At 45.9% G+C, this 27,830-nt stretch overlaps 1 protein-coding gene across 3 annotated transcripts; it reads right to left on the reverse strand.

Annotated features, from left to right (window-relative positions):
• Positions 1-1,996: 1,996 nt before the first annotated feature.
• LOC143119022 (transcriptional repressor p66-beta-like) lies at positions 1,997-27,077 on the reverse strand. Of its 3 annotated transcripts, none has more exons than XM_076280229.1 (13): positions 26,940-27,077; positions 14,422-14,820; positions 13,848-14,049; positions 12,682-12,867; positions 11,593-11,724; positions 10,453-10,623; positions 9,420-9,804; positions 7,561-7,760; positions 6,795-6,941; positions 6,584-6,634; positions 5,836-6,043; positions 5,134-5,428; positions 1,997-4,565 (listed from the first exon to the last, which is right to left on the reverse strand). In XM_076280229.1, exons 2-12 carry the CDS (start codon positions 14,817-14,819, stop codon positions 5,292-5,294), a joined length of 2,217 nt encoding a protein of 738 aa, XP_076136344.1. In that variant the 5' UTR covers position 14,820; positions 26,940-27,077; the 3' UTR covers positions 1,997-4,565; positions 5,134-5,291. The 3 variants fall into 3 exon arrangements, with proteins under 3 accessions (XP_076136344.1, XP_076136345.1, XP_076136343.1); XM_076280230.1 differs by lacking the exon at positions 26,940-27,077 and adding an exon at positions 25,739-26,933 and having other exon boundaries at positions 12,736-12,867; XM_076280228.1 differs by lacking the exon at positions 26,940-27,077 and adding an exon at positions 25,739-26,933.
• Between the last annotated feature and the right edge of the window lie 753 nt (positions 27,078-27,830).

Below are 27,830 nucleotides of genomic sequence, written 5' to 3' on the forward strand. Positions count from 1 at the left end.
TTCTTTGGTGTTTTTTTTCGCCCCCTCGTGGTTGTTCGTTGTTTCGCCCCCCCTGCCTAGAGTTGTGATGGAGCGCATCTAGTATTTTGCATTGGAAATTGATTTATTCATAGTACAGGCTAATCAATCTTTAAACCTATTTTCATTCCACTTCTCTTACATCTTCAGACTTCATGCTTCACACGAATGCAAATTGTTGTTTACTTTTCATTCCACAATGGCACACAACCTGACTTGAGGTAAGTGTGGGCCTAGAATATAAATCATGGTTCTCAACCTTTTTTGAGTGGTTATTCCCCCACAATCAGTTAAGTGCTTGCGACCCCCTATACCTAACCATCCACCTGCATGCTGACTGTACTTTTCCCCACAGACAGAGATCCCATTTGAATTTTGCTGCTGTGCTTTGAAATTAAATTCAGATTGGAGTTTGGATTTTTTTCTGAGAAGCCATCTCTACAGGCGGTGGATGAGGTCTCTACTTTACCAACTAGCCTATCACAGGTCTTACAAATAGCCTTCATCAGATTAAGTTATCATGTTCATAACTATTCCTGACCATAAGCAACAAATGCACATATAATGGAACAACACAGCCATGGAAGACTATCACATAAAATGATTAAACCACAAATATTACTATTGTCAATTTACTGAAACTTTGCTAAAGCTGAATTCCTGAATTTCCCCTTGGGGATCAATAAAGTATCTATATATCTATCTATCTAAAGCTAGACTACCAATGTAGACTGCCTTAGTGAAAAACAACGCTGTATATGCATGTGTTAGAAATGGTAATGGAAATTAAACAAAATGGATGGAAAGTGATGGTTTATGTAGAAAAATAATGTTTTTCTTTCACACAATCTGGTAACCCTGAGGTTGAGAACCACTATAGATATAGATCCTACTTGTTGCATTTTTTTTATTTATCTATTTTTGACTATATCAACAGCAGAGACTGGTGGGGCATACAGGCTAGATATTAAAGTAAAGGTTGCATTTCTGTAGTTCCCAACTTTTGAACTTCTACTTTTAAACTGCTACAACTTGATAGACCAAGGTTTATACAGGCCACTAACCTTTCATACGGTGTCCTGGTATGGGAACCTGTCAGTTAAGGACAGGAACAGACTCTGATATGGGGCCAACCATCCGGGATCAGTAAAGACTCCAACACCAATTCAAACATACTCCAACTCCAGACCATGCAATCGGCTAGCCTGGTTAGCAGACCGCTTCTCAAATCTCACTCGAGATTGAGAGTGGGTCTGGAAAAGCTTCATTGGCTTGTGACTTACAGGGGCGTAACCAGCAGTTAAATTAAACTTAAATTTAGTTTTTAGTAATTTACTTAAAAAAAAATTTGTTTCAATGCAAGGCTTCATAGTTCCACATAAACACAGATTGCAGCCATTTTGTGTGTAATTTCTTCTAAGATTTTTACTGCAATCATGATCAGGGTGCCCTGAAAGAAGCTTAAGTGACAGATGGAGCTATTTGCTAACAAAGATGATTTCCTTTATATAACTCAATAAACAGTTGATCACAAAGATGATTTCCTGCTGTTTCAAGCTAGAAGTATTGAATAGTAAAGGTTTTAACTGAAACTGCCAAAGCTTAACTCCAGCGCATTAGCCTGCTCAATTATTGCTCTTTGGCTCTCTACCTCAACCCCCCAGTGAAACATGTATTGGGCCTGTAATATCTGTCAGCAAATTCAACCTCGCAGCAGAAGAATAGAGCACTTTATGGGCTCTGATTTAAATGATGGGCAATGTGCAAAGTGTAAAGCCAATTTAATATCTGGGCAAAATTCTATTTTCTGATTTAATACAAAGAGTAAGATATTCATAGTAACAAATGTCAGAGTTAGCTTAATTCTCCCACACACCACAAAATAGCTTCAGTTCATGCACAAGTCACTGACTGACTGCATTTTACTCATCACTGCAATGAGGACCCTAGGTGTCTATGAATAGAACAGTCACTGTGAGATTCTTTATGCTTTTCATTTATTTTGTAGAATTCTGTCATATCATTTTAACTTTGAAAACAGACAGGCCAATATTTGCCAAAAAAGAAAGAAAGAAAGAGAGTCTTATTAACTCCTGTCTCCATCCATCAGTGTCTACATTCAATTTGAATGTTCCTGCAAGAGTGCCAAAGGTTCAGGAGAGATACAGAAACCACCACACAGCTGATCGCAAATCGAATGAGCACTGGAAAGAAAGACCATCAGACACTGGGACTTTCTCTCGGTGACTGGGCCATGCACCCACCCCACCCCACTGCTGGCTCAAACTCCTTACACCCTCCCATCTGACTGAGACCTGACTAGGTGTGTAACTGGGTGTTTTCAAATCATTCATAAATCAAAAACAGCATTCAATTCTATTGACATAAATAAAGCAGATGGAATAGATTAGTTTACCTATTACTAGTTCAGACAAACATTTTTTTGAATAGATCAAACAAATCAATTATACTGCCACTACAGAGTACAAAAAAATACACTAGTGATGTAAATGAAGTCGGATCATTACAGTGAAAGAAAGAAAATGTTTTTAAAAACTCATTTGTTTGAACACTTGTTGCACAATACACAGTGATCACAGCCAAACGACAAGTTTCACAATATCCATGGCTTTTGATTTGCATTTCTACACAATATACAACTGTTTTGATTTCAATCTACAAAGGAGAAAAGGCTTATTTACAATACATCTTTATAACTTTTTTAAGCAATTGTTGTCTTTTTATGCCATACTGTAAACAGGTTTACCAATGCTGAGATTAAATTGGATATTTGAAAGAAAAAAAAAGAAAAAAAAAATCAAGGAAATCAAATGGACTAAAAACAGTATAAAAAGCTGAAATGAATATTGGGGTATTTTTTTTTCCTTTCACAAACACAGATGCACATACAAGAATATACACTACAATAGTGTGACAGATAAATGAACATTAAAAAGTCATATCTGTGGGCTTAAGGAGCATTAGGTCTTGCTAAAAATAAATATAAATGGACTCTCTCTTGTGATTAGCATCCTCCCTGTTTCTCCAAATATTGCACCTGCTGCTTAAGTGTACCAATAAGGGCACGTCCATAATCATGTTCTGCGCGCAATGTCCAGACAATTGCCTCCAAATCCAGTTGAACTCACAACGAATAATGATGCACAGAGGTATGTAAGGTTCAAAATTTGAAGAAAGAAAAATTAAATCAAGCATGCGGAGCCATCTGAATTTCTATCATAAACAAGAATCACTAGTCATCTCTCGGGGTCACAAGAGACACATATGCTATTGTACAATCTTTACCAGGTGTCTTAAAAAAAACATCATGACCATTTAAGAGTTCAGAGAATGTAACCTGGGGTGAGAGATACACCATTACACATACGGTGTGCATAACTCAGTTTCTTATCAAAACATTGCAGCATAGGCCCAGAATCTCAAAGGTACTCTCAATAAATACCTTTTGTCCTATAAACCCCCCAAAAAAAAACACTGGGGGGAAAAAAACACTCATCACAAGCATTAATGTGTAACATTGTAACTTTGTCATACCCATAAATTGCTGCCCTTGGATTTGCTTTGTTGAGACTTACAAGCTATAGATTATCCCTATAGGTGCCTTTTTTATTCTCATAATGAGCTGATTATCGTCTTCCAGAAAGATACCTTTCAGGTACCAGAACACAATCTAAAGAAGACGCTGCACATCTGCAGGCTTAAGCCAAACATAATCTTACCACTAGTAAGAAAATAAACTTTGAAAGCTGTCCCACCCCCTCTCATCTCCACCCCTCCCCCCAAAATAATAATAGAAGACGACAAATAAATGGGTCAAACTGGGACAATTAACATTGAGCGATTAGAAGACAAAAAGAAACAGACAAACAAAAAAGCTAAAGGCTAGCAGAGAGACCAGGGAAAAGGCACCCGTACTCGCATATTTTTAAATCCATAAATAGGTACATTATATACAAGGGTTCTCCCAGAGACTGACAACCTCAGACATGTGTCCATCCTCTCCATCCGTCCATCTGGCCACTGAAGAACAGCGGTGTCCTTGCCTGGGCAGAACAGGGTGACTTGTCATTCTGATTGAAATGTCTGACCACACAAAGACATGGAGACTGAGTGAGGAGCAAAGATCGCGGCTTTCTCCTTCGTTGTAAAAACACTGTTGCAGGCTTTTAGTGTTGAGTGCTGCGTTCCGACATATTCCAGGGTTCGTTCATCTTTAAAAGTTCAGCCTCAAGATAGTTCTGGGGTCTGAGTCTATACCAGCTGGTCTCCACGAGACAGCCGTAGGAAACAAAAATAACATCAAGGATGAAAGAAATAGACAATACGAGGGGAGGAGGGGGGGGGGGGGTACCAAAATATTAGCCCAAGTTTTCAGACAACTTAATTAAGTATTGCCAAGTAAGTTGCAATTTTTTTTTTTTCCAAAAACGCAATCTGTCATTATTTTAAAAAGATCACTCTAGTCTTTTCCAGCTGTGTGGATAAGGCTTTGTCATGAAGATGTTTGTTGTTTCTTTGCTTTTTTCCTAAAGAGAAAGAGAGAGAGAGAGAGAGAGATTGCCGTTCAAAAAAACACCATTGGTGGTGACTGGTCTGTGTGTCCCGCTGCAGGCCTAGTAAGAGTCACTCAGTGCTGCACGCATTCACAGAGAAATGCATGCTTGACACAGATATCAAAAAGGTCCGTCCACGAAAGGGTTTGCCTTCCTGATACGGGCCTCTGACTTCCACAACACAACTTAAGACAGTAACACTTGACATAAAATATCGCAAGAAATAGAGTACATGGCCTCCCAAACATACGTGTGCGCACTTACACACACTCACACAAACACACACACAGACACACACACAACCATAAAGTTCTGATATGGTGAAAGACAGAATTCTCTGTCGGGTAGCAGGTAATGGGCGAGCTGGACATTATGGTGGCAATACTGGAGAAGAAAAAAAAAGCTTTGCATCGTTTCCTCCCTCCGTCAAAAGTGACTTCAGGTTATCTGGTTTTTATATATATATATATATATATATATATATATATATATATATATATATACTTTTTTAACTAAGCATTTTTGATTGTGTCACTCTTACAGTTTGGTTGGTAGGCAGACTAACAGGCACTGCATGCGACGGGCACTGTCGGAGTGGGCTCACGGTGGGGGAGAAGGAGAAGTGGGGGCAGGAGAGGAATCGGTGTGTCATTGCCATAGGTCAGGTGCATGATGGGTAAGTGAGGGGGGGGGGGGGGGTCATTTCTGGCCGGTGATGGACTGAGATATGGAGCGCGGAGGGATCATGTCCAGTAGATACTCCCTCTGCCGGTCGGCCAGGCTGGAGCCTTTCTGCCCGCCCACGTTGGCCGGGTTTAGGTAGGCAATGTTCACACCTGGAGAGAAAAACAACAGCAGTAAGGCAAGTAGTAAAATAAAGTGGAGAGACAGTCATTAGGGATATGCTATGCTACTCTCTCTACTCATCAACAAGTCAGTGATTTTTATGTTCTGCTTGGGAACTTTCTCTACAAAGCAGTTAATATAGTGAAGTTAATAAAACTAGTCCATTCTGCCTGAGGGTTTTCATTTCAACTGAAGTTAACATTACACCCAGCCTGTGGTACATCATTTATGAGAATCCACAGAATGTTTAGACAGTCAAGTAACCTTTGTTGCCTTTTTTGAGATCAGCCACAAGACCCCAAAGCCACAGTGAATTAAACATATAAACATCCAACAAAACCAGCCATGAGTGTTATATTAGTTATATTTCCATTCGCCCTCCACCTCCTAAACTCACCAGGGATGTTGTACAGCTGGCGGCGGCTGTCGTGCTGTGCCCGGCTGCTGGAGCTGCCCCCGTGTTTGCCCGTCATGCCCAGCAGGCCGCTGGCCACAGACAGCTGGGAGGCCTGGGCCTGGGCGAAGTTGGAGAGCACGCCCCGCGCCGAGCTGGACAGGCCCCGCTGCAGAGAGGCCGCAGACTGGCTACTCTGAGACTGGTGGGCCTGGGGCAGGGAGGGCAGACAGACAGACAGACAGAGAGAGAGACAGACAGGTTTTCAAAATGACCAATTCATCTTCAAATGAATGAATATGTACTGTAACTATATCAACATTGATACGCATATGGTGTTAACTAGGGGTGTTAACGTAACGTTAAGTATTCGTACCGAAACGGTTCGGTACAGGTCTTGTACGGTGCAGATGGGTACACAATGCAAATTTAACTGTTTAACGCAACGCAAATTCAACAAATCCTTGCAAATTCTGGGAGACCTTGAAATTTTAACCAACCACTGCAATTTTTCATATAGTTCCCCGAGATATTTCACCAACCACAACAGTCCCTCACACAAAATGTTGAGCCAGATGTCACCACACGGATTTTTGATGTGTTGTGTTGTGAAGATGTAGACATGCGCAACACGAACGCATATGCCTTACCAACAAAATAATTGCAAACAACATGCATTGTTGTTCCGCTGACATTTAAGCTATTCAACCATTCAAAATTTAAAATGTTTAGCTCGTTGAAGACATGTTACCTTTAGGTTACTAGCAGCTCGCGATGTAGTCCAAAAACACGAGTCTTCCCACTTTGAAGTAATGAGAAAGGGGTAAGTTATAGATTCACGTGATGTAAGTCTACTGTGGGGCGGCCCGGGTCACCTCTGTCCCCACCTGCCCGAGCGGTCCCGTGCGGCTGCACTGTGGCTTAGACCCTGCCTGTGGGTTAAACGAGGTGTGGAGACCTACCTGTCGGAGGGCATGGTGTCGGATCATGGACTCGGCCTTGCTCACGCTGGGGACGGTCACGGCAGAGCTGGCGGCCGAGAGCGCGGCCTGCTGTTGCTGCTGCTGCTGCTGCTGTTGCTGTTGCTGCTGCAGCCTCTGCTCAATCTCCTGTAACACACATGCACACACACACACACAGGCACACGCAAGCACAGGCACACACACAGGCACACGCAAGCACACACACGCACACAAACACACACAAAAAAAGATCACAGGAACACGCACAATCAAAACCAATTAACACCTGGCAGGTGCATTACTTATGAATTCAACTGAAGTCTGCTGTAATTTTCCTTTCCTTTCAATGTTGACTGATAATAAACCACATTGGTTTGTGCATTGGTACTCTCTACTATGAAGAGCTCTTGACCCCCCCGCCTCACTTTCACAATGCTACTTCCACTGAGTCATGACAGACATCCACATCAATGCAACATCTCAGCATTTTAGATGTGGAGCTGTCCTTTGCAAAGTAATCTTAAGTCTGGCCGGGAAGATATGTGACTAACTATTGAGCCTTTGCTTTGTTAATATGCAAGTATTACATTTTCTTTTTATAGCACATTTCAAACCAAAGTGGTTCAAATAGAAGACATTCACTATATGCATATAAAGGCAATACAACAGTCAACAACAGTTGGCACAATGTTCTTCGAACTACATGCAATAAATATAAACAAACTATTTATTCAGCGCTCCACCAATTCAGAATTGGGTGTCTGACCTGCTCCTGCTGTAGGGCCTTGACAAAGGCGTTCTTTAGCCTGTTGGTGTGCTCGGCCTTCAGGGCCTTCTTCTGGTTGGACGTCATGCACAGCTCACAGAGGATACGGCCGCTCTTCTCCTGCTTCCAATGCGGGGTGAAGTCCGTCTTGCACTGGGCGCACACAAACGGATCTGTGGGAGCTCGAGGCCCAAATTTACCTGTCCAACACACCGCCACAAACACATAACATGAGACATGGACAGCTAGACTGTTTACCTGTCTAACACGTACAGTAGACACAACACAAGAGAAGGAGAAGTAGACCGTTTACATGACAAGGAGATAAAACCACACTGTCTAGTGGCTGACACTGATTTCAAACTCATTATGTCACACTCTTTAATTTCAGTGATACGGGGTTTCTGTAATGTCCTAGAACTGGTAGGGTTGAAATAGTAGTTATTAGACCAGTTCAACAGTATTATTACACGGCTCTTCATAGTGCTGCAGAATGCTCCATTCACTTGAATAGGCCTTCCCAACGTTCGGCGGTCTGCTAATTCTGAATAACAGACCGTTGCTAAGTATAACAGACCGCTGTCAAGGAAAATGGGCTTTGTGCTTCTAAGTCAATTCTTTCATATCACTACGCAAGGATTGGAACTTCATTCAAAAGTGAAAGCAGACGGTTGATCAGCTGTGTTCTAAAGAATGTTAGATTCAAGTTCAGCGTGTGTTGTTGCGAACTATTTGTTTCTCAGCAAAAGCCATGATGAAACGGTAACAAATAGGCTATAGCCTAGGCTATGTAGGCTAGTAAAGGGTCATATCGTGGGGAGTTTATTGTGTCGTTTTGGTAAGTAGCCGTGTAATAAGCGGGATAATGTATAGAACGCCGGTCATTGTCGGGAGATCGGTCCCTTCAGGGCAGAACAAGACCCCTCCGCGTCGGGGTCCGGTTCGCCCTGTCGGGACCTATCTCCCGACAATGACCGGCGTTCTATACATTATCCCTTACATATTTCCTTCCTTTCCTAAAATGCTGGTCTCTCAATCTTCTCCTCCAACCCTTGCATTGCACCATCATTGAAACTCTTTTAGAAATAAAATAAAATGATATTGAACATCAACATGATTTCTGGCCTGTCTATAACAACTCACTATTTAACAAACACTTCTTGTGCAGTATTCACGTCAGAGGGTGATGTGGTGGCTACCAGCGCTACAGTAATTACACCTCCAGCGCCTCTCAACACTATCCCCTCTCTCCATCTGCTCAGCCTCATGACACACACACACACACACACACACACTTCCTGCACACCTCCCACAGCCCCACACTGTTGGTAAACAGCACGCCCCATCCCCACACCCCAGTGGTCACTGCGCTCCCCTCCTGCTGCTCCCGCCTCTCCCCTGCGCCCGTCTAGCCCCACCAACTTCTCTGGTATCAGTATAAGTATATATACTTTTTTGATCCCGTGAGGGAAATTTGGTCTCTGCATTTATCCCAATCTGTGAATTAGTGAAACACACACAGCACACAGTGAACACACAGTGAGGTGAAGCACACACTAATCCCGGCGCAGTGAGCTGCCTGCATCAACAGCGGCGCTCGGGGAGCAGTGAGGGGTTAGGTGCCTTGCTCAAGGGCACTTCAGCCGCGGCCCACTGGTCGGGGCTCAAACCGGCAACCCTCCGGTTACAAATCCAGAGTGCTAACCAGTGGGCCACGGCTCCCCCTGGTCACCAGCCGCCCGTTACTGTTACAGATTCCGACAGAGTAAAGTCTTGGAGAAAAAGTGCCAGTGCCGGTGCCCGTACCGCTGTTGATTCAAATGCAAAGGGTACCCATCCCTATCGCACGGGTCACTCACCCTGGCTGTCGAGGACACTCTGGACGACCTCCTCCAGGCCCACCATGTAGATGAACTCGCTGTTGGCGGCCGAGGGCAGGAAGTGGAGGAGCGGAGCGGGCGGCTTGGGCGGCGGGATCTCCAGCAGGGTCTTCTCCAGCTGCTTGCGCAGCGCCAGCTTGGCGGCCGCCTGGCTGCTGGCCTGGTCCTGCAGGGACTGGGGGCCTCCGCCTCCGCCAGGGCTGGGCAGCGGAGAGGGGCTGACCGCGGCGCCCACCCCCGAGACGCCCGACACTCCGCCGGCCCCCGCTGCTGCAGCCGCGGCGGCCGCCTGCATGTGGGCCAGGTTCATGTAGAGAGCCGAGGAGCCAGAACGCTGGGACGCAGACACCTGCTGAGTGGTGGCCTGCACACACACACACACACACACACACAAACACACACACACACACACACACACACAAACACACACACACACACACACACACACAGCACAGGACATTAGATAGAGATACAGAAACACACCGAGCCAGCAGAGAAAATAATGCCACTAGCACTCAGACACGATAACAGCCATGATGGGCTCTATGCACTAGCTTACTTGAAATCGGCAAACCAGTTTCCTGCATCTGAATAGGAGTGCTTCAGTTGTACCAAAACATGTGCTCACCGAAAATCCTTCCCTCCTTATTTTGTGCAGCTGCTGCACGTAGGCTGACGTTTTTAAGGGAAAAGGTGGAAGCTAAAATCGCTAACGACTTGAAGCCAAGCAAAGCGGCACACAGCAGTGCTCCTTAGATCCGCCCACGGACATTCAGACTTACGTACATTGTATTTCTTACGCTTTGGTACAACTAAAGCACTCATCTTCAGGTGCTTGTTGAACACACACACACACACACACTCACATGAATGTCACAAGTAACACCTTCACAAATTAACGGACACATTTACACATATGGAGAGTCCGGTTCCTCAGTCCCCCCCAAGACCAAAGAGAACCCTGATGAGCAGCCCAAGCTGGCTGATGTATGCTGGGCTGACCGGGACTGACCTGCTGGTAGCTCACAGTGTTGTTGATGGTGCCCTGGGTGGAGCGCATCACCCCCTGCTTCTGCGGGATCCTCTGGCCCTGCAGCTGGGCCGGGTTGGGCGCGATCACCCGCTGGGACATCATCATCTGGGGCATGGAAGCGTTGGCTGCTGACCGGATCACAGAATGACCCTACACAGGACAGCAGAGAGAGAAGGTGGTTGGATGGGCCGGTTTAAGACATATCGTGGTAGTATAACCTTGATGGGATTTTTTTAAAGCAATTAGTCACAACGAATCAAATTTCTAATGATCCATATACATACATTTATCCTTTCCTCTGTCTATGAATGGCAAGCACTGATACAGAATATCTGATTAATGACCATTTTGACAAATGAAAAGCATTGTGCACATAAGTATCCCTTGGAGACTATTGTCTTTTTTATTACACTGTCTTTACACTACACTGCCACTAGGTGGTAGTCAAACGTAAAAGAACGATGGAACTGATGGCCTAAAACCATTTCCCTTTGAGGACATTCAGCCAAGATCTGTTGGTTGCACAATACATCAGCCACAGAATTCCTTTGTCCACCATCTCGACTCAAACCCCTCCAACACCATAAACTACCCATGGAAGCAGCCAGGCTACCATGTCTATACAAAAACATGTCTATCTAAAGACTAAGGACAGATCTCCACTCGACAGCTGCCCAACGCGGTTTTCAGCAAACTGGGTGAAAGAAACAGTCCATTTGTAAGGGCTTCCACTAATGTGCCTCCCAGCCAGAGACGTGACTTAAATCCCACAGACTGTAAACTGTAAAGCCCCAACCCCCCGTTGACCCCAGGATTAAAAGCCCAAATTGAAGCACCACCACCCAATACCCCACCCCCAACATCATTCCTGGGGATCAGTCTACTGTCAACTCCGTGTACCGTCAACAAGAGTGGCGTTTTAGGGGCCGCGAGACAGACCCATAACTGCATAGCTCTGCACCCACGAGTGACAAACCCTACAACCGGGACAGAAGACTCTTGTTCACATTTTTCACTGTAGGAGATGAACAACCCATCCATAACCCCCCGGTGTGTGTGTGTGTGTGTGTGTGTAAGTGTGTGTGTGTGTGTGTAAGTGTGTGTGTCTGATGCGCTGACCTGCACGGAACGCAGGTTCTGTGGCTCCTGGCTGTGCAGGCCCGGCCTGACGGGCAGCTTGGCCATCCCGCCCTGAGCGCTGTGCGCCGACGAGCCCTGTGCCATGGAGGAGCTGTTCTGCACCACGGGCACCTGAGGGAGACGGAGACAGAAGCACGACATGAAGGAAGACGGAACTATCAGCAGAAACATGGGGAACCACATAATGACAGAGGAATGGACCAACAGCATGGGAACATATACACAAGCACAGCAATGGATCTGCATGCTAAATGGATCTAATGTACAAATGTATCTAACCTTCATACCTAAAAACAGACGAATGGACCAACAAATGGGAACAAGCACAGGAATTAGAACACCTGGGGCAATAGTGGTGTAGTTTCTAAGGAACTAGGCTGGCATGCAGTGGACAGAAAGTCGTGGATTTGACCATTGTGCCCCTAAGCATAACACTCGACCATTAGCTGCTCCAGAATGATGGGCCCTGCAATTGGTCTCTCTAGGTCACTTTGGGGTACAAGCATCAGCTATCGTAACACCCCCAATTATTACCACTTTTGTTCGGAAATTCTAAAACAACGATGTTTTTTACCACTTCAAAATAACATTTGCTAAATGAACCTTACATTTTTCAGTAGCCATAGGTGTGTAGATTTGAACAAAATCTGGTTTGGTTCTTAACGGGAGCATTTACTGCCTGAAATATCCGTTTTTGTTTACCACGCTCGGAGTTAAAGTGCTGGCCTGATGGGTCGCCTATTTATGGCGTTTCAACGGCACATGAACGGTTAGACCAAGAATTCTCGTCATGAAATTAAAATTCCACTGGAGCTCCAAGCGGATGTGTACACGCAGCCTTGCAACACTGTTTACAACTCTTCGAGTCGAGATACACCTACTGTATGGTGTGGGTGCTTGCGTTTCTTTAGGAATCTGCCATCTTGGTTTGTATAGAAATGGATATTAAGTGACACATACACGCAAGACGGCGGAAATACGAGACCGACGGTAATAGGGGGAGTTCCGATACGTAAATAAACACACACACACTACACACACAGTGTGTACAGCCACACAAAACCCCACCGTCCGTGTAGAGGCCTCCTGATGCAGTCTGACCGCCCTGGCCGACGGACTGACCTTCTGCACGAGGTTTTCCTTCTGCAGCTGGCTCTGGCGGAGCTTCTTGAGCAGCACCAGACGGGCCTCCTCCAGACGCAGCTCCTCTCGCAGGGCCTTGATCACCTTCTGACGCTCCTCCAAGCTCTTACCCTGCACACCGCAACACACACACACACACACACACCCTTGATCACCTTCTGATGCTCCTCCAAGCTCTTACCCTGCACACTGCAACACACACATACGCGTTAGTGAGCGCGCACACACACACACACACACACACACACACACACACACACACACACACACACACACACACACACACACACACACACACACACACACACACACACACACACACACACACACACACACACACACACACACACACACACGCAGGGCCTTGATCACCTTCTGACACTCCTCCAAGCTCTTACCCTGCACACCGCAACACACACACACGTTAGTGAGCGCGCACGCACACACACACACACACGCAGGGCCTTGATCACCTTCTGACGCTCCCCCAAGCTCTTACCCTGCACACCGCAACACACACACACACACACACACGTTAGTGAGCGGACGCACGCACACACACACGCGCACACGCACACACACACACACACACACGCTAGTGAGCGCACGCACACACACACACACAAAACCGCTCCTCTATAACTTGGTTAAATGCTACAAGGTATGTCATCACAGATTCCATCAAACATGCAGCACTACAACTTCTCTACAATTGCAGGAGCAGAAAATCAAACTCTTCCTGGCCTCCAAAACGCTTTTTGGCCGTTTGACTTTTTAATAAATGTAACTGATGTGGACTATATGACACAATGCCTTCACAAGTGGTAATTTGTTTGAAAGGCCTGCTGATCTTGGCTCCACTGACATCCACAACTGGCATCTCATTCTGCCAAGAGCATCTAGTTAGTGTGTTCAGGGGCAGGCCTTTAAAGATCAAAACCTGGCAGCATCACTAGCTTTAACTATTCAATTTGCTCATATTATGCAACTTTGTCATCTGTTCCTGTGTGTATGTGTATATGTTTCTCTTTCTCTGTGTCTCTCTGTCTCTGTCTCTGTCTCTGTCTCTGTCTCTCTCTCTCTCAGTCTACCTTGAACATGTCCAGGTTTGCGCTTTTCAGCCGGTCCTCCCCGCGAGAGGTGGCCTTGGGGCTGGAGGCCTCGTTGTCCGACAGAACGATCACATCTGGGGAGGGGGTGTGCCGATCGCGCTCCCTCTCTCGGTCTCGCTCCCGCTCTCTCTCTCGCTCGCGGTCTCGGTCTCGCTCCCGTTCCCGCTCTCGATCTAGGTCACTGAGGGGGTGGTAAGGTGGTGCGGTCAGTGAATCTTTATTCGCTCACTATTGATTCTGTGACCCATAGTGAAATGGATACAGAGCATCTTTATATGGAAAAAAAAAGCTATCGATTGAGTGTTTATATTACATTTGGATTCATCAAATGCTTCAATAAACAGTATATTGCACAGTGTGAGCTTACAGACACAGACAATATACCCTAAAGTTTAGGGGTCTGTAAGCTCACACTGTGGGAGCAGGAGCCCAGGCTGGGCCAAGAAAGAGAGAAAGAGAGAAAGAGAGAGAGAGAGAAAGAGAGAGAGAGAGAAAGAGAGACTAAACACTAAACATATAGGTGACATGTCTACATCACCCTTGCATCACTCACCTTCTCTTTGCACTCATATCCACAGGTTCGTCGCCCATGTTCTCCTTGCCAGGCTTTCCCATGAGGCCGTGGGGCATGACGGCCCCACGCAGGCTTCCGTTCATCTTCTCCTCGTAGGTGGCGTAGGACATGGCTCCGTGGGCGCTGGCCGAGGGCCCCTTCAGGTCCAGGAGACCCCCGGAGGCCCCGCCGCCGACCCCCTCTAGGCCGCCCAGGTCCTTGCGCTTGAGCAAGGCCAGCATCTTGAGGCGCTCCATGGCCTCGTGACCTTCGACCTTCAGCCGCTTGGCCAGCAGCTCGTCCTGGGCACGCTCGTGGCCAGCGGCGGCGGCAGCGGCGGCGTCCAGTCCGCGCTTCAGCAGATTGAGCCGCAGCGCCTCCTCACTCATCCGGTCCATCCTGCAGGACGACACAACACACAGCACAGAGGGATGAGTGAGACATCACATGCGTGTGTGTGTGTGTGTGTGTGTGTGTGTGTACGTATGTGCATGAGAGAGACTGGGATAGGTCTAAAAACGGTCTGTCTTGTTTGGGAGGAAGATTCGGAATGTTTCTATACTGATGTGTGTATATGTATACTGATTGTGTGTGTGTGCATGTCTTTATGTCTCTGTGTTTATAATGGCGTGAGTTAGTCACAGAGAAAGCAGTGCAGGGTATGTGTGAAAGTAAAGACCTGTAAAGGGGACGAGCATGTTAGAGGCTTGTCGTCATGGCATTCAGCTACTGTACACAGCATTCATCTATATGAATGATTTAGAACACACAAATCAAGTGTATTCATGTTTAAAAAAAAAACAATCATGTTTTTAACACCCCACAAAACAAAATAACTTCGTCCAATTGGTCAGATTCTGTATGAAGATGACTTAGACAAGTGCGTAATCCAAAGAAAACACTTCAGCAGCACGTTTTAGATCTCACTGAACTGAATTCTTTCTCTGGCATTTTGAGGCATTGGATTCACTTATCCAACCACTACATGAAGTAGCAAACATATGAACTCAGCTGACGAAGGGTCCTTTAGATCTCTGGTGTCACAACAAAGCCTGCAGCTTTGACCACACTGTGAACGTTTGCACCTCAAATTGTTCCTAAACCAACTGCCATCACCTCTCCACGCTAGGCAGCGACATGCTGAAGCGTTATCTCACACCACCATCACCACCTGGGGCTTACGCTTTGTGCTCGTTCATGTGTATGTGTGTGTGTCTGTGTATGTGTGAGAGAGAATGTGTGTGTGTGTGTGTGTGTGTGTGAGAGAGAGAATGTGTGTGTGTGTGTTTTGTTATGCCCTCCCTGCACGTCAATGTCAGATTTTTGACTGGATAAACACCGAAGTTTACACAGGCTGATTTCACCCTGAGTGTGTGTAATTTCCATTCAGATAGTGGTAAGCAGCAGATCTAACCTTGGCTACTGTAATTGACACCATTTGATAAATAGAGTATGGCTACTGACAATCCACCGTACTGCCACTTCCTTTTCAATTACCAGAATGTCACAGTACATGCCAGTCTTCCTTTTCAAAATGGCCACTCCTGGGACAATGGCCCTGGCTTCCCTTACGGTATGCGATCTGACAGACCAGCATGAGCTGATCTTGGGAGAGAACACACAGCCTTGGGGCTCCATCAATACCGATGACGCTGTTTAGATGTGTGTGAGTGCTGCAGCGTGCTACATGTGAACGCAAAACCCAGCCATTAAAACAAGCTTGCACACGGGGCAACTGGGTGAATCAGATATGTCACAGGAATGTGTGTGTCTGTGTGTGTGTGTATGTGTGTGTGTGTGTGTGTGTTCACAGTTTGGTATCCGTGAGCATTAGACAGATACATAATGATTGTTTTTACACATATCTATCCATGTTTGTGTATTTATGTGCAAACATGAGACTTCCCACCCCAGGGAGAGCCCAGACAAAGACAAAAACAAAATGCTTTTTTCACATTACAGCTAAAACTGGGGAAAAACAAAACGATGAACTGACAATTAGTGTAAAGGCAGGAATGTGACAGAGTTATCAGTGGGGAACTGAACCACCACCACTTCAGCTCCTGACACAAAATAAAGGATTAAGCCGTGCTCCACTGTGCCACTCCATCGGCACACATCCTACACAAACAGTGGGAGGCTCCGTCAGAGGAGGCAGAGCCGGCATGGCCGACATTTCCCAACATTACAGCTCTTTAGCAGACACTGGCAACCACAGACACGGCGAATGCAGTGGAGTGATACTCGCTCTATCAAGTCGAAGAGGAAGGTGGGGATCTGGGAGGGGGTGGACTGCTGAGGCTATTGTAACAGGTTTTTATTTGGGGGGGGGGGGGGGGAGTTGGAACGAGCACGCGAGGGGGGCACTGTGTGTGTGTGTGTGTGTGTGTAGGGCAGTGTGAGCAGGTCTGGGATTAGTGCTTCCACAGAGCCCACAGCGACTCAGGAGCAGGAGCCCAGGCTGGGCCGAGGGGGAGAGAGAGAGAGAGAGAGAGAGAGAGAGAGAGAGAGAGAGAGAGAGAGAGAGAGAGAGAGAGAGAGAGAGAGAGAGAGAGAGAGAGAGAGAGAGAGAGAGAGAGAGAGAGAGAGAGAGAGAGAGAGAGAGAGAGAGAGAGAGAGAGAGAGAGAGTGTGTGAGAGATAGAGAGAAAAGAAGAGAGAAAGCAGTGGGGGAGGGGTGCAGGGATGGTGGGATGGTTATAATTAGAGCAAAATGCCTCATTGGGCGAAACCTCCATGCACAAACAGACCCACACACACACACAAACACAGACATATACTTATTTTTTTCCCTTTCTCTTCCCTGCTTTAATGGCTCTCTCACTCCAAACATCTTTCTCTGAAACATGCATGTGCGCACACACAAACACACACATATAGAAATGTTATGCGCACACACACACACACACACCTTAAGTTTTGGTTGCTCTTGTTAGCCTTCTTAATATGTCAATGCTTAAGTGCAACAGATTGTGACTCACAGAGGCTGCCATTTCCTTTTTTCAAAACAAGTCGCCCCAAAAGAGCAAGAAAAAAACAACACCCACGGTTCTGCACCGCCCGGCAACTTTACCGTGAAAAACCACCCACCTGGAAATGATGGGCAGAGAAAACGGAGAAAAGAAAAGAGGGAGATAAAAAAAATGGAGAGAGTAAGAGGGAGCATAATGACAGAGAGAAAAAGGTGAGCAGGAGCCAACCCAAGCATGACCCCCCCCCCACACACACACACACAGACACACACCACCTCTTCCCACCCCCGCCTACAAAAGGCAGGCCAATGAGAACAGCCCTTTGATGCGAGCAAGTGTGTGTGCCCTCGTCTCTCCTCTTCCAATGCCCTCAACACACACACACACACACACACACACCTCATCCTCTTAGTTCCCTGCCCAGTTCCACGTTCACCCTTACATAATACAATGACTGTTCCCCACATATGCTCCGAGCACCAGACCCCTCTACCACTGACCACACCCCCTCCCTCCCCCTCCCCTCACCCCCCCCTCCACCGCTCCCTCCGTCTCTCCAAAAAACTGTCACACGCATGCGCACACACACACACACACACACACACACACACACACACACACACACACACACACACACACACACACACACACACACACACACACACACACACACACACACACACACACACACACACACACACACACACACAGCTCCGGGCATGCTGCCAGCCCACACAAGCGTCCGACGCCTCCAGGCATCTCCGGCACCACAGGAGGAGGAGACGAGGCGCTAAGATGGAGAGGCACCGCAGCGGCGGCAGGAGCAGCGGCCGTCAGCGGGAAGTGCGCGGACGCAACGCACGGCACGGCACAGCCAGACGGACGGACGCATGCACACACACCAGCGCTTTGACAGACCGCTCGTTCACTCACTTGCTCAGTCAATCGTCTCACAGCTGAATACACAACCAAACAAAAATACACACTCACAAATAAACAAGCAAAGGGCTGTAGGGGATCCAGAATATGACTGTGTGTGTGTGCGTGTGTGTCTGTGTGTGTGTGTGTGTGTGTACGCTTACATGTGACGTACCTGGGATTATAGAAAAGAAATAAATAATGGTCATACCAGCACACAGTCAGTGGAAGTGGAAACAAGTGTGAATACTGGGATGCTGAGCTACAATGCAAAACAGCTTGCCTCCGTCAACAGAAGGAGGGAGAAAAAGAGAAACGTCTCAGTGCGAGTGCCAAACACACACACACACACACACACGCACGCGCACACACACACACGCACACATAGGCTCACACACACACACACACAAACACGCTGGCACACACACAAACCCGCACACAGACTTAACACACCACGCCAGTATAAGGGTCTTTTGTTTGACTTCCTCCCTCCTTGCCCCTTCCCCCACTCCTGTACAGTTGTGTGTGATGCCAACAAAGAGCCATATAAACATATCCTCAGGTCCCGCTCCCCATGGGCACACCCAGCCCCTAAAACAACACAAAGACGGACCAAAAAATAACACCCAGCGACTGTGGCCGAAGCAGGAATCACAGAGAGGACTGTGTCGGGAGAGAAACGGAATGTCTGTGTGAGAGAAAAGTGATAGAAAAAGAGGAGAAAACGACGAAAGAAAAGACAGAGGAAGAGTGAATAAAAGTGAAAGACAAGACAGAAGTAGAAGAATGGGGAGAAAGAGAGGGAGAGAAGGAAAGAGAGAGAGAGAGAGAGAGAGAGCCATCAATACAGCAATATGGATCAAATGAGAGAAACCGTGGACAAGAACAAGAAAAGAGAGGGATCGAGGGACAGAGGAGATGGCAAAAAAGATGGAGACAGAGACAGGACATCCCCTGCTGTGGTCCCTGTCGTCTACAATGACAACTTCTGCGCCGCCCCTCCCCCCACCCAACCCAGACGGTTCTTTACGAAGCCGCACGCAGCATCTGGGTGTCAATCAAACGCTTGTCTGTACATACAGCAAGAAATAAAAAGGGAGAGCTCCACCACCATGCCTGCCTGGTGGTGCCCATCCCCCACCCCTGGTACAATGTCAGTCAGTTGCGTGGACGCCATCACAACCAGCCCTCCAGGCACCACAGGTCAGTCATGTTTCCAAACAGGTCAACAACCTGACACTGATCTTATATGTCCCCTGTTCGGATAATGAAGTACACATGTGAAGGCTGTGATGAAACCATCTAAACAAGGACGACGATGTTCCAGAAAGTTGTGGCTGGCGTCACAGACAATAGGTTTACTTCAAAGGGAATCATAAAATACATCTCATTTGCATCCTACGTGCCAGTTCCCTAATACAGCTGAAAAATCCGGCTTTTAATGTCCTAACGCAGTGTTTATCCGTTCCATCATGAAACATTTGCCTGCTTTTATTTTGGCTGAAGTAGACATTGCCACTGATTTGCGTAGTCTGTTGGTGGGGGGGAGGGGTGGGGTGCTGGATCCTAGAAGTAAATGTAGACACATGGTCGTGAGAGTTGGTCTATAGTTGTGTGATAATCCAACAATGCCCTCATACGGCCTTAATATTTTCTACTGTGCAGTGGACCAGAACAAATGCTTTTGCCACAAGCGAAGTATAGATTCACTGGCTGGCTGGTCCTGAGGGTCAAAGTTCACCAAAACTCCACACAAAGCGTTATTGTTAGCGGAACAATCCATTGAAACCTCACAATGGCAAGAGGGACAATGTGCAAGTTATTTGGAAAGGTTAACTCTTCCAAGTGACAAAGTTAGGTTGGGGATAGCAAAGCCCTGCAAGGCACAGAGACAGCATATGAAGTGTCTTCATTTACTGCTGACAACTTCACTACAATTTCTGCTGCTTCAACTACATGGAGGTCAGTAATGGAACTGCAGACATTAAGTGGCCTGGGGTGACCAGTTTCCCTACCTTGATAAGATTTTAGCCAAAGAACGATAAAGCTCAGTGGGTCCAGAGAAAGCTAGTGAAGGGCCGAGAGAGTTAGTTAAGAAATATTTTATATTTAAAATACTCCCTTTGGCAGATGCCAACACAAGAAATGCTTTTCACAAGCCTTACTGCTCTGAAGGCCAAGTCTGTGATCAGTTTTCCAGCAGTACTAGAGCATTAGCAAAAGCACAATGAGCATGGGTTGAATTCTATCTCAGAATGGATGAAAGCGGAGACCCTCTAAAGGCTGGTGTGCATTAGCCCCTAAATTACTAATGCACACCAACTACATACATGTACTGTAGTCTGACCAGGCTGAGCTTTACCTTGATGAGGTCCAACCACAAAGGTGAGTTAAGGTAGACAACTCAAGAGGAGAATCTTAAGAATAACCAACATGGAACATTCTCTTCAAAGTATAGGTGACTTGCTAACAAAGGTTAGCAAAATCAATAAAAACCCGTTTTCAAACAGAGCTCCCTTTGGGGAGTGGAGCCTATGGCTCTGCCATTCCCAGCACTCTCTCCACAACTCTGGGGGGTGCGGCTGTGAGAGAGGAGATGAGCAGAGGGCTTGCGGTGCATTCTTAGCCTGTGAGCAGGGTCTCAGAGGCCAGGGCACAGGCACAGGGCAGATCCACAGTGTTCCTCACTGTTAAACAATTATGTAACAGACGACACAGAAAACAGGCCTCCACACACACACAAAAGCGCACACAGGCGTGCGCACGCACGCATGCACGCACACACACACAAACACACACACACACACACACACACACACACCATGATCCCACACGAGAGACGTACACATAGGATTAGCATTTCATATCCACTAAATAAGGAATGGAACCTACGGAACAATATCTTTGGAAAAACAAAATGTATGCAAAAACCTTATACTGAAATAATTTGACTCCTTCACAGTACTGGTTCTGCAAGAAATGAACGATTAAACCACTCTAGACAAAAAAATGTATTTCCAATAAAAAAAAAAAAAACTATGGAAAAAAAGAATAAAATGCCACACACAAGGCCCAACTGGTGCTGGACCAGCTGTAGAAGGTATGGATGATCCAAAATGGCAGCCGCCAAAAACATGTTTGGCAGTCCGGACTCTGGAAGCCATCATGAAGTCCCAATCTGGCCTCCATCTGCAGATAAGTTCCTCAGTGCCAAACGCATTACACACGCCACGTCAATGCGAGACGACCAAGTCCTGAAGGCGCATCCTGCTTGTCAACGAGCAACATCGCAGCGTATATGATCGATCGCTACTTCGAAGTATCTAAACAAGCTAAACAAAGACACTCTATAGGCCCCTGTGATGTCATCGGAGAGCAATCCTCATCGCCGTGACAATTAGGGCCAGACCTGCGAGATCCAGCCCTGCTTGGTATTGATCACAGACCACAATCCTATCGAAACGCAATCACCACTCTAACCTCGACGCCTGTGGTCAGGATGGAAACCCCCCACAGACTTCGAAATCAAACAGCCCAGAGACAAAGCCCTATTGAAAAAAACACTATTTAGGCTCAGAGGATCATGGGTATTATGCGAGGAAAACTGTATTTAACACCAGGGTGTTGACTTAGTCATAACAGAACAGAAATCTAAAGAGGCAACAGAGGAAAGATGACAAGAACAGTCATCTCACCTTAACACCTATTTAACTATTTAAAGGGATGATGAAATCTCACACAGGCTATACATCCATAACCATGCAGTAGTATGGTGTTTAAGAAGCAGATATAATGGTCAATGGGATGTGACTCATCACCTGCAAAAACACATGTTCTAGGCTGGTCATTTTCTTTTCTATTGGTTAAAATGATGGTTAAACACCGTGTTAGTGGGTGCATCTCGGGAACAAAAGGGAGGCTGGTGACCTTCAGAGTAGACCTATCCACTAGACACTAACAAGAGTAAAAAGGCAGCGATGATGCATCTTTTCTCTCTACCTCTTTCTCTCTCGTTCTCTCCCCGACTCGGAGCAGATATCAATATTCAGATGGGAGAAAAGTCTGTTACCAAGTAACAAGCTACGCAGTTCGGAGATCCTGTGAGGGGGGCCAGAGTTTTTCGACTGATGGCACTTAATCACTTGCAGCCCACACACACTGGCACAAGCAGCCTTTCAAAAAACGCTTTTTGAAGAATGAACAGTGCTGTTAATTTGCGTCGGAAAAGTTCTTGGCACTGCCGAGGGGCTTCTAGGAGTGCTGAGGAGAAGGGGCAGATGGATATGACCAACAGCCAGATTCAGAAGCCATCACACAGCCATTGCCGAGATGGGAGCGAACAAAAATCAGTCAGTGGTGGTGAAACTGGTGTTTGTCGAAATTTGTAGCCCACATAAGAATCATTTCAAGCCACTGAACAAATCACGTTCGGCCCGCAATGCTAGCGATAACAATCCCAAAAAGCCAACCGGTCTGGTTGTAGTCTGTGCACAACGCTTCAGTCCACTGCAAGCAAGCTCTCAGTTCTCAGTTTCCTTCTCCCCCTCGCTCTTATCTTCGCCATACTCGGTCTCTGCTACGGCACTTAAAGCCCAGGTCTTCATTAAAAACAAAGCAACAACTCATACCCCCTGGTTGCCATGGAAACAGGTTCATCTATTTTTAGACTGTACAACTAATCAATTTAATTTCTGCTGTTGCCTTTGGTGGTGGTGGTGTGGGGTTGGGGGGGGTGGGGGGGGTTGTCGGTGAAGGTTAGGGATCGGAAGGTTTTCCTTGAAAAGTGTGGAGGATGGACTGCAGCAGAGGTCAAGTTGAACTATGAAATAAATATTAAGCCATCAATGGACACTGAACAAAACAAAAGACCCAACATCACAGATGTTGCAAACGTCACAGGCATTGGCCATATTATGCCTGCTGTTGATGTGAATCACACTAATGAATGGGGCCAAACCTGTATCGTTCGGTTTGTGGTTAAAACTAATTTCATTGCTTGGACAAAAATGTATAGCCTAACATGCAAATTTAGTAGAAAACAAAGCAAACAAATCCTACAACAAAAACTGTCCTTACTTCAGCCAAAAGCAACTTTCCAACCATCAACATGCGAAAGCTTTTCATTTACCTCTCAAATCTACCTCATGTTTTTCATTAGAAAACCGGCTTTGGTCAGAGACAGGAGGTACAGTGGGATTAAGACTACTAGGAAACGGGGGGGTGGGGTGGGGGGGAGTGGGTGTCATATGATCTACTGTAAGTTATTTCGGTGAACACGTTTCATGCTTCAGCAGCTGTGACTATGTGTCTCAAATTTGAGCAATTATCAGAATCCCCACAATGCATATGGCTAAGGATCCAAAGCACCCAGGAAATGGAGAAAGGGAGAGGGAGAGGGAGAGAGAGAGAGAGAGAGCGAGGCATGGAGTCAAAGTGGGACAACAGACCTGATGTCACCACAGAGTTACGCTCCTGTTCCTTTAAGAACTGCAGAGTCGCGACTCTTTCTTTTCTCTTTACCCAGGGTGCCAAGCGCAGTCAAAATGCGCGATCCAGTTAGATCCAGTTTGTAACCTCAGGGTATGGAATTATCTCTTAATATGTAGCCGTTAGTGGTCAAGACATCAGTGTGTACGTGTGTGTGTGTGTGTGTGGGGGGCTCTTATGTAGGGACTCTCTTATGTTGGTCCTTGGGGGGTGGGGGGAGGGGTGGGGATACACACACACACACACACACACACACACACACACACACACACACAATAAATCAGAACATGGCATCGGCACTGAAGTTAACCTAAAATGGAGGTGGGCTAAATGAAGTTGTTCACAGAGAGAGGGGGCGGGGGGGGGGGGGGTTGAGAGAAAGAGAGAGAGAGATGAATAATGCATACGCTGTCCAAACAGATCCAACATCCTGTGGGTGTTTTAAAAATCGCATTTCGTGCAGAGTGCTTTCAACATGCCAAACTGCCTCTCACTGAAGAGCATCATGGCTGCTCTGACGAGCCACGCTTAGGAAATTTAGGAGGAACAAATCATCAGTCTTACTGACAGAAAAAAAGGAAGCGCCCACCTAACCTCCAATGACACACACATGCACACACAGACACACAATGGCGCATAAACATAATTAAACTCAACAGTCATCACAGAACCCAGAGAGTATGTCTGGAACTGAGCAATTCCCATACACCCTCTGAGAATTCCACATAAAATTTCACAATTCCTATACCTAACCTTAGACTGACTCTGTGACCTCTGAGGAGTCACATACAAACCAAGGCACGAGTGGAATTCAAAGGGATCTTGATTATCAGACCGCGCAACCTGTGGAGGAGGCCAATTCACTATATCCTAGAAACGGATTTAATCATCATAGTCATGACAATACAGTCTAGCAAGACTAGTGGGTTCACAACCTGTTCACATAACGGTAGCATTTGATCATTTCATTTGACATATCAGTAGAAAGACTAGGCCTACACCAAACAGCTACAACCATGAGACCTCTCTGTGGGAGAATTGTTGATCTATATTTCTCATCAAACACTGCATGTTCTACCAATAACCAGGTGATTTTTAGAGTAAAACCTAAAAGTCCATCTCTGGGAACAGCTGTGTTTAGACACAACAGAGTCAGTCACATCTTAACCATGAGAGAACACAAATCTATGTATTTTTTTACAACTATTAGAGCCTTTTCTGAAGAATCTAAATGGAAGGCTGTGGCATAGCATCATTATCACAAGGACCATCACAACCAAAGCTCCGAGACTATACAATGGAAAAGAGACAGTCATCATAACCACAGAAATAAGAACTTGGCTTTGGCACTTTGTTTACACTGCCCAAGTGACAACACATACTCCTTCTTTGCTCCCCTCTCCCTCACTCTCTCTTCCTCCCACACACACAACACACACACACACTAGCGTAGCCTGCACTTTTCGTTTGGAAAAAATGCAAACCCATCTTTAGTTCGATCCTCCCTGCTGTTGGCGACACTCTTCACCACAGTCTGTCTGGAACTGTGGACCAGCTATTCCAGAGTTGTGATTCTTTTATTTTACCTCGAACAGGAGGAGAAACTGTGAATTGAGCTGGTAGAGTTCCACAGCCTCACTGTTCCCAGCCTTCCATTAATACCAAAAAAAAATGGACCAAAAAAAAAAAAAATACATAGCCTACACCCTGATGAATGATCCCCTCATATTAGATGTTTTCTCGGTATCAATGAACTCCTCTTATCATTTACAAGCACCTTATTAACTGCACATTTACTACCCACAATAAAAATTAACTTCATCTCCTTCTCACAGAACATTTTAGACTGTTCAAACACATCTTAAGTGCATGTATCCCAGCTCAGACTGAAGAGAAGCACAGCAATCTGATGTAGTTTAGGTGTGATAAAGAATAGATTACCTGATGAAGGAAGCCATTCAGTGATCTCACGGGTGAAACTGTAGCAGGACGCTAATGCCGCAGCAGAATACTATCGCATCTCTACAGGGTTACTCACATCAGCTTTTAAAAGGGTGCTTTGCCACTCTTGTAAAAACAGGTAAACGCAACCAGCCAATTCCTTCTGAGCATGATTAGAACACTTGGACTCCCAAAATAAAATTTAAAAACGTAAATGTGCAAGACAATAAAAATGCAAGTTAAAGTGTACAGTAGCTTAGCGCTTGTAGGTTACTATAGCCTACTGTACATGATAGCCTACAGTAGCCTAGGTCTATAGCTATAGTATTCACATGGACGTATCGATACTTGTGTGAGTATAGGTTGCTAATCAACACCTCAAATTCAGTCACCCAAAACTAACGATCACGATGTTAAGATATAAATCTAGATAATGCCGGACTCTCAAAAACACATTTGCTCCCTGAAAAGTTGTCTATACCAGCTAGGTTCTTCTGATCATACAACCTCGTCACAGCTGATAGGCGTCCAAATCCAGGGTAGCCATTTGCATGGACGAAGTTGAGGGTGAACACGTCTTCACTTACGTAAATGGCTGATGCATTACATGATTCTTTTTATTGTACGACACAGCACTTCAAGCGTCTCACTGTCAATCACGAGCCGTGACTCGACCCGAAAAAAATAAAAGCCCAATATCCGCATAGTTAAACATAAAACATCACAACATGACCATTTGTTTTCAATTTGCATATATTCCACAATATCGATAGGTACAGTACTTGCGCAGCCAGGAAGACGCAGGTCGCTTTTTTCAACCGTTCTGGGTGAACCCCAAGAGACCCAAGATGAAACAATAAACCGGACGGCAATAAACATATGCAAATAAATATAGTATCTTACAAGATTGTTCGCGTAATCTCATGAAATACAAAATACAACAATAAAAACTATACAAGCACCTGTAAAATTCTAACACTTTTAACGGGATTCTTAACGGTACACACGAGCAATTTGCTGAGCGTAAGTAAAGAATTGTCCGACCGTGCACCATTTAGCTTATCTCCATTCATAAGAGTCGCCCTACGCCTGCATGCACTTTTATCTGTGGATGCTACAGGAACGTAACAAAGGACTGCAACATGATTTGAGAAAGTGTTAATTCACATCGTTTAGGCCGCAAAAAAATCCTCGGTCTCACCTCGCTCGCCTTTACCCCGCAGGTTCCACTAACTTCGGATTCGCTTAGGGATGCTGATACGCTGCAGCTACTTCTAGCGACCAGTCCCCGGCACCGGCAAACGATGCAAAAACGCTGATTGGGTCCCGACAAGCGCTCATCCCCTAGGTTTGTGCTCAGACAGGCAAATTATTGGTCGGTGACTGTGTCTGTGACGCTCCCCTATTAAGGTGTATGTTGTTGTCTCGTTCAAAAGGGGAGGGGACATGGAGCAGCTTGATAATAAAACACTGATGTGTTGCATTGCATGGCATTTTATCGTTGCTCACCATTGACCTGTCAGACGCGTATAAAGCTCTATTCTTAGTAAAAATGAGAGTCGATTTTTTTCATAGACTTAGATTTAATGATGTTGACGATGACATAACGCACCAGATAGATCTCCAGACTCATGTTACAAAATATAGCAATGAAGTTCATTACACGGGATGTGCCTTGATTGTGGATGACAGAAATTAGGCTACTTGGAACATTTTAGAAAGTTACGAGTCTAGAGCCACGGACGTAGTCCTTTTAACAAACTACCAAGAGTCTTGGCATAACGTATTCAAGAGCTCTCAGATGTTCAACGTGCCTACAACAGCTTCGAAACAGTTTATCGGCGTATGCATCACACCAAGTGTTGAGATTTCAATACCAGCAATACCGCGCACTCTAGTGTCCATTCTGAGAAATTAACGTAGGCAAAGGTCTAGTTGACTCGCTTTATGATATAGTGAAGCAGGGTGCATTCTTTATAGCATTCCTAAATCTGTTCCTAGATAATTGTACCTTTCATCCGGGAAGACCCCACCATCTCCACATGAAGAATGACCTTGACCCATGGTGGTGACCAGTGCAACATCGAAGACC

The sequence above is a fragment of the Alosa pseudoharengus genome, unplaced genomic scaffold (genome assembly GCF_046254945.1).
Source record: "Alosa pseudoharengus isolate Yale_2024_CS ecotype anadromous, Long Island Sound unplaced genomic scaffold, YU_APseudo_1.1 YU_APseudo_1.1_scf_12, whole genome shotgun sequence".
Classification (NCBI taxonomy): Eukaryota; Metazoa; Chordata; class Actinopteri; order Clupeiformes; family Clupeidae; genus Alosa; species Alosa pseudoharengus.

What these genes read in the sequence shown, in the direction of transcription:
- LOC143119022 (XM_076280228.1), bottom strand. An exon ending in GACACCATGCCCTCCGACAG is followed by an intron (nt 6,635 to 6,794) that starts GTAGGTCTCCAC and finishes ATTACTTCAAAG; the next exon opens with TGGGAAGACTCGTGTTTTTG. An exon ending in GAGCTGCTAGTAACCTAAAG is followed by an intron (nt 6,044 to 6,583) that starts GTAACATGTCTT and finishes TCCCTGCCCCAG; the next exon opens with GCCCACCAGTCTCAGAGTAG.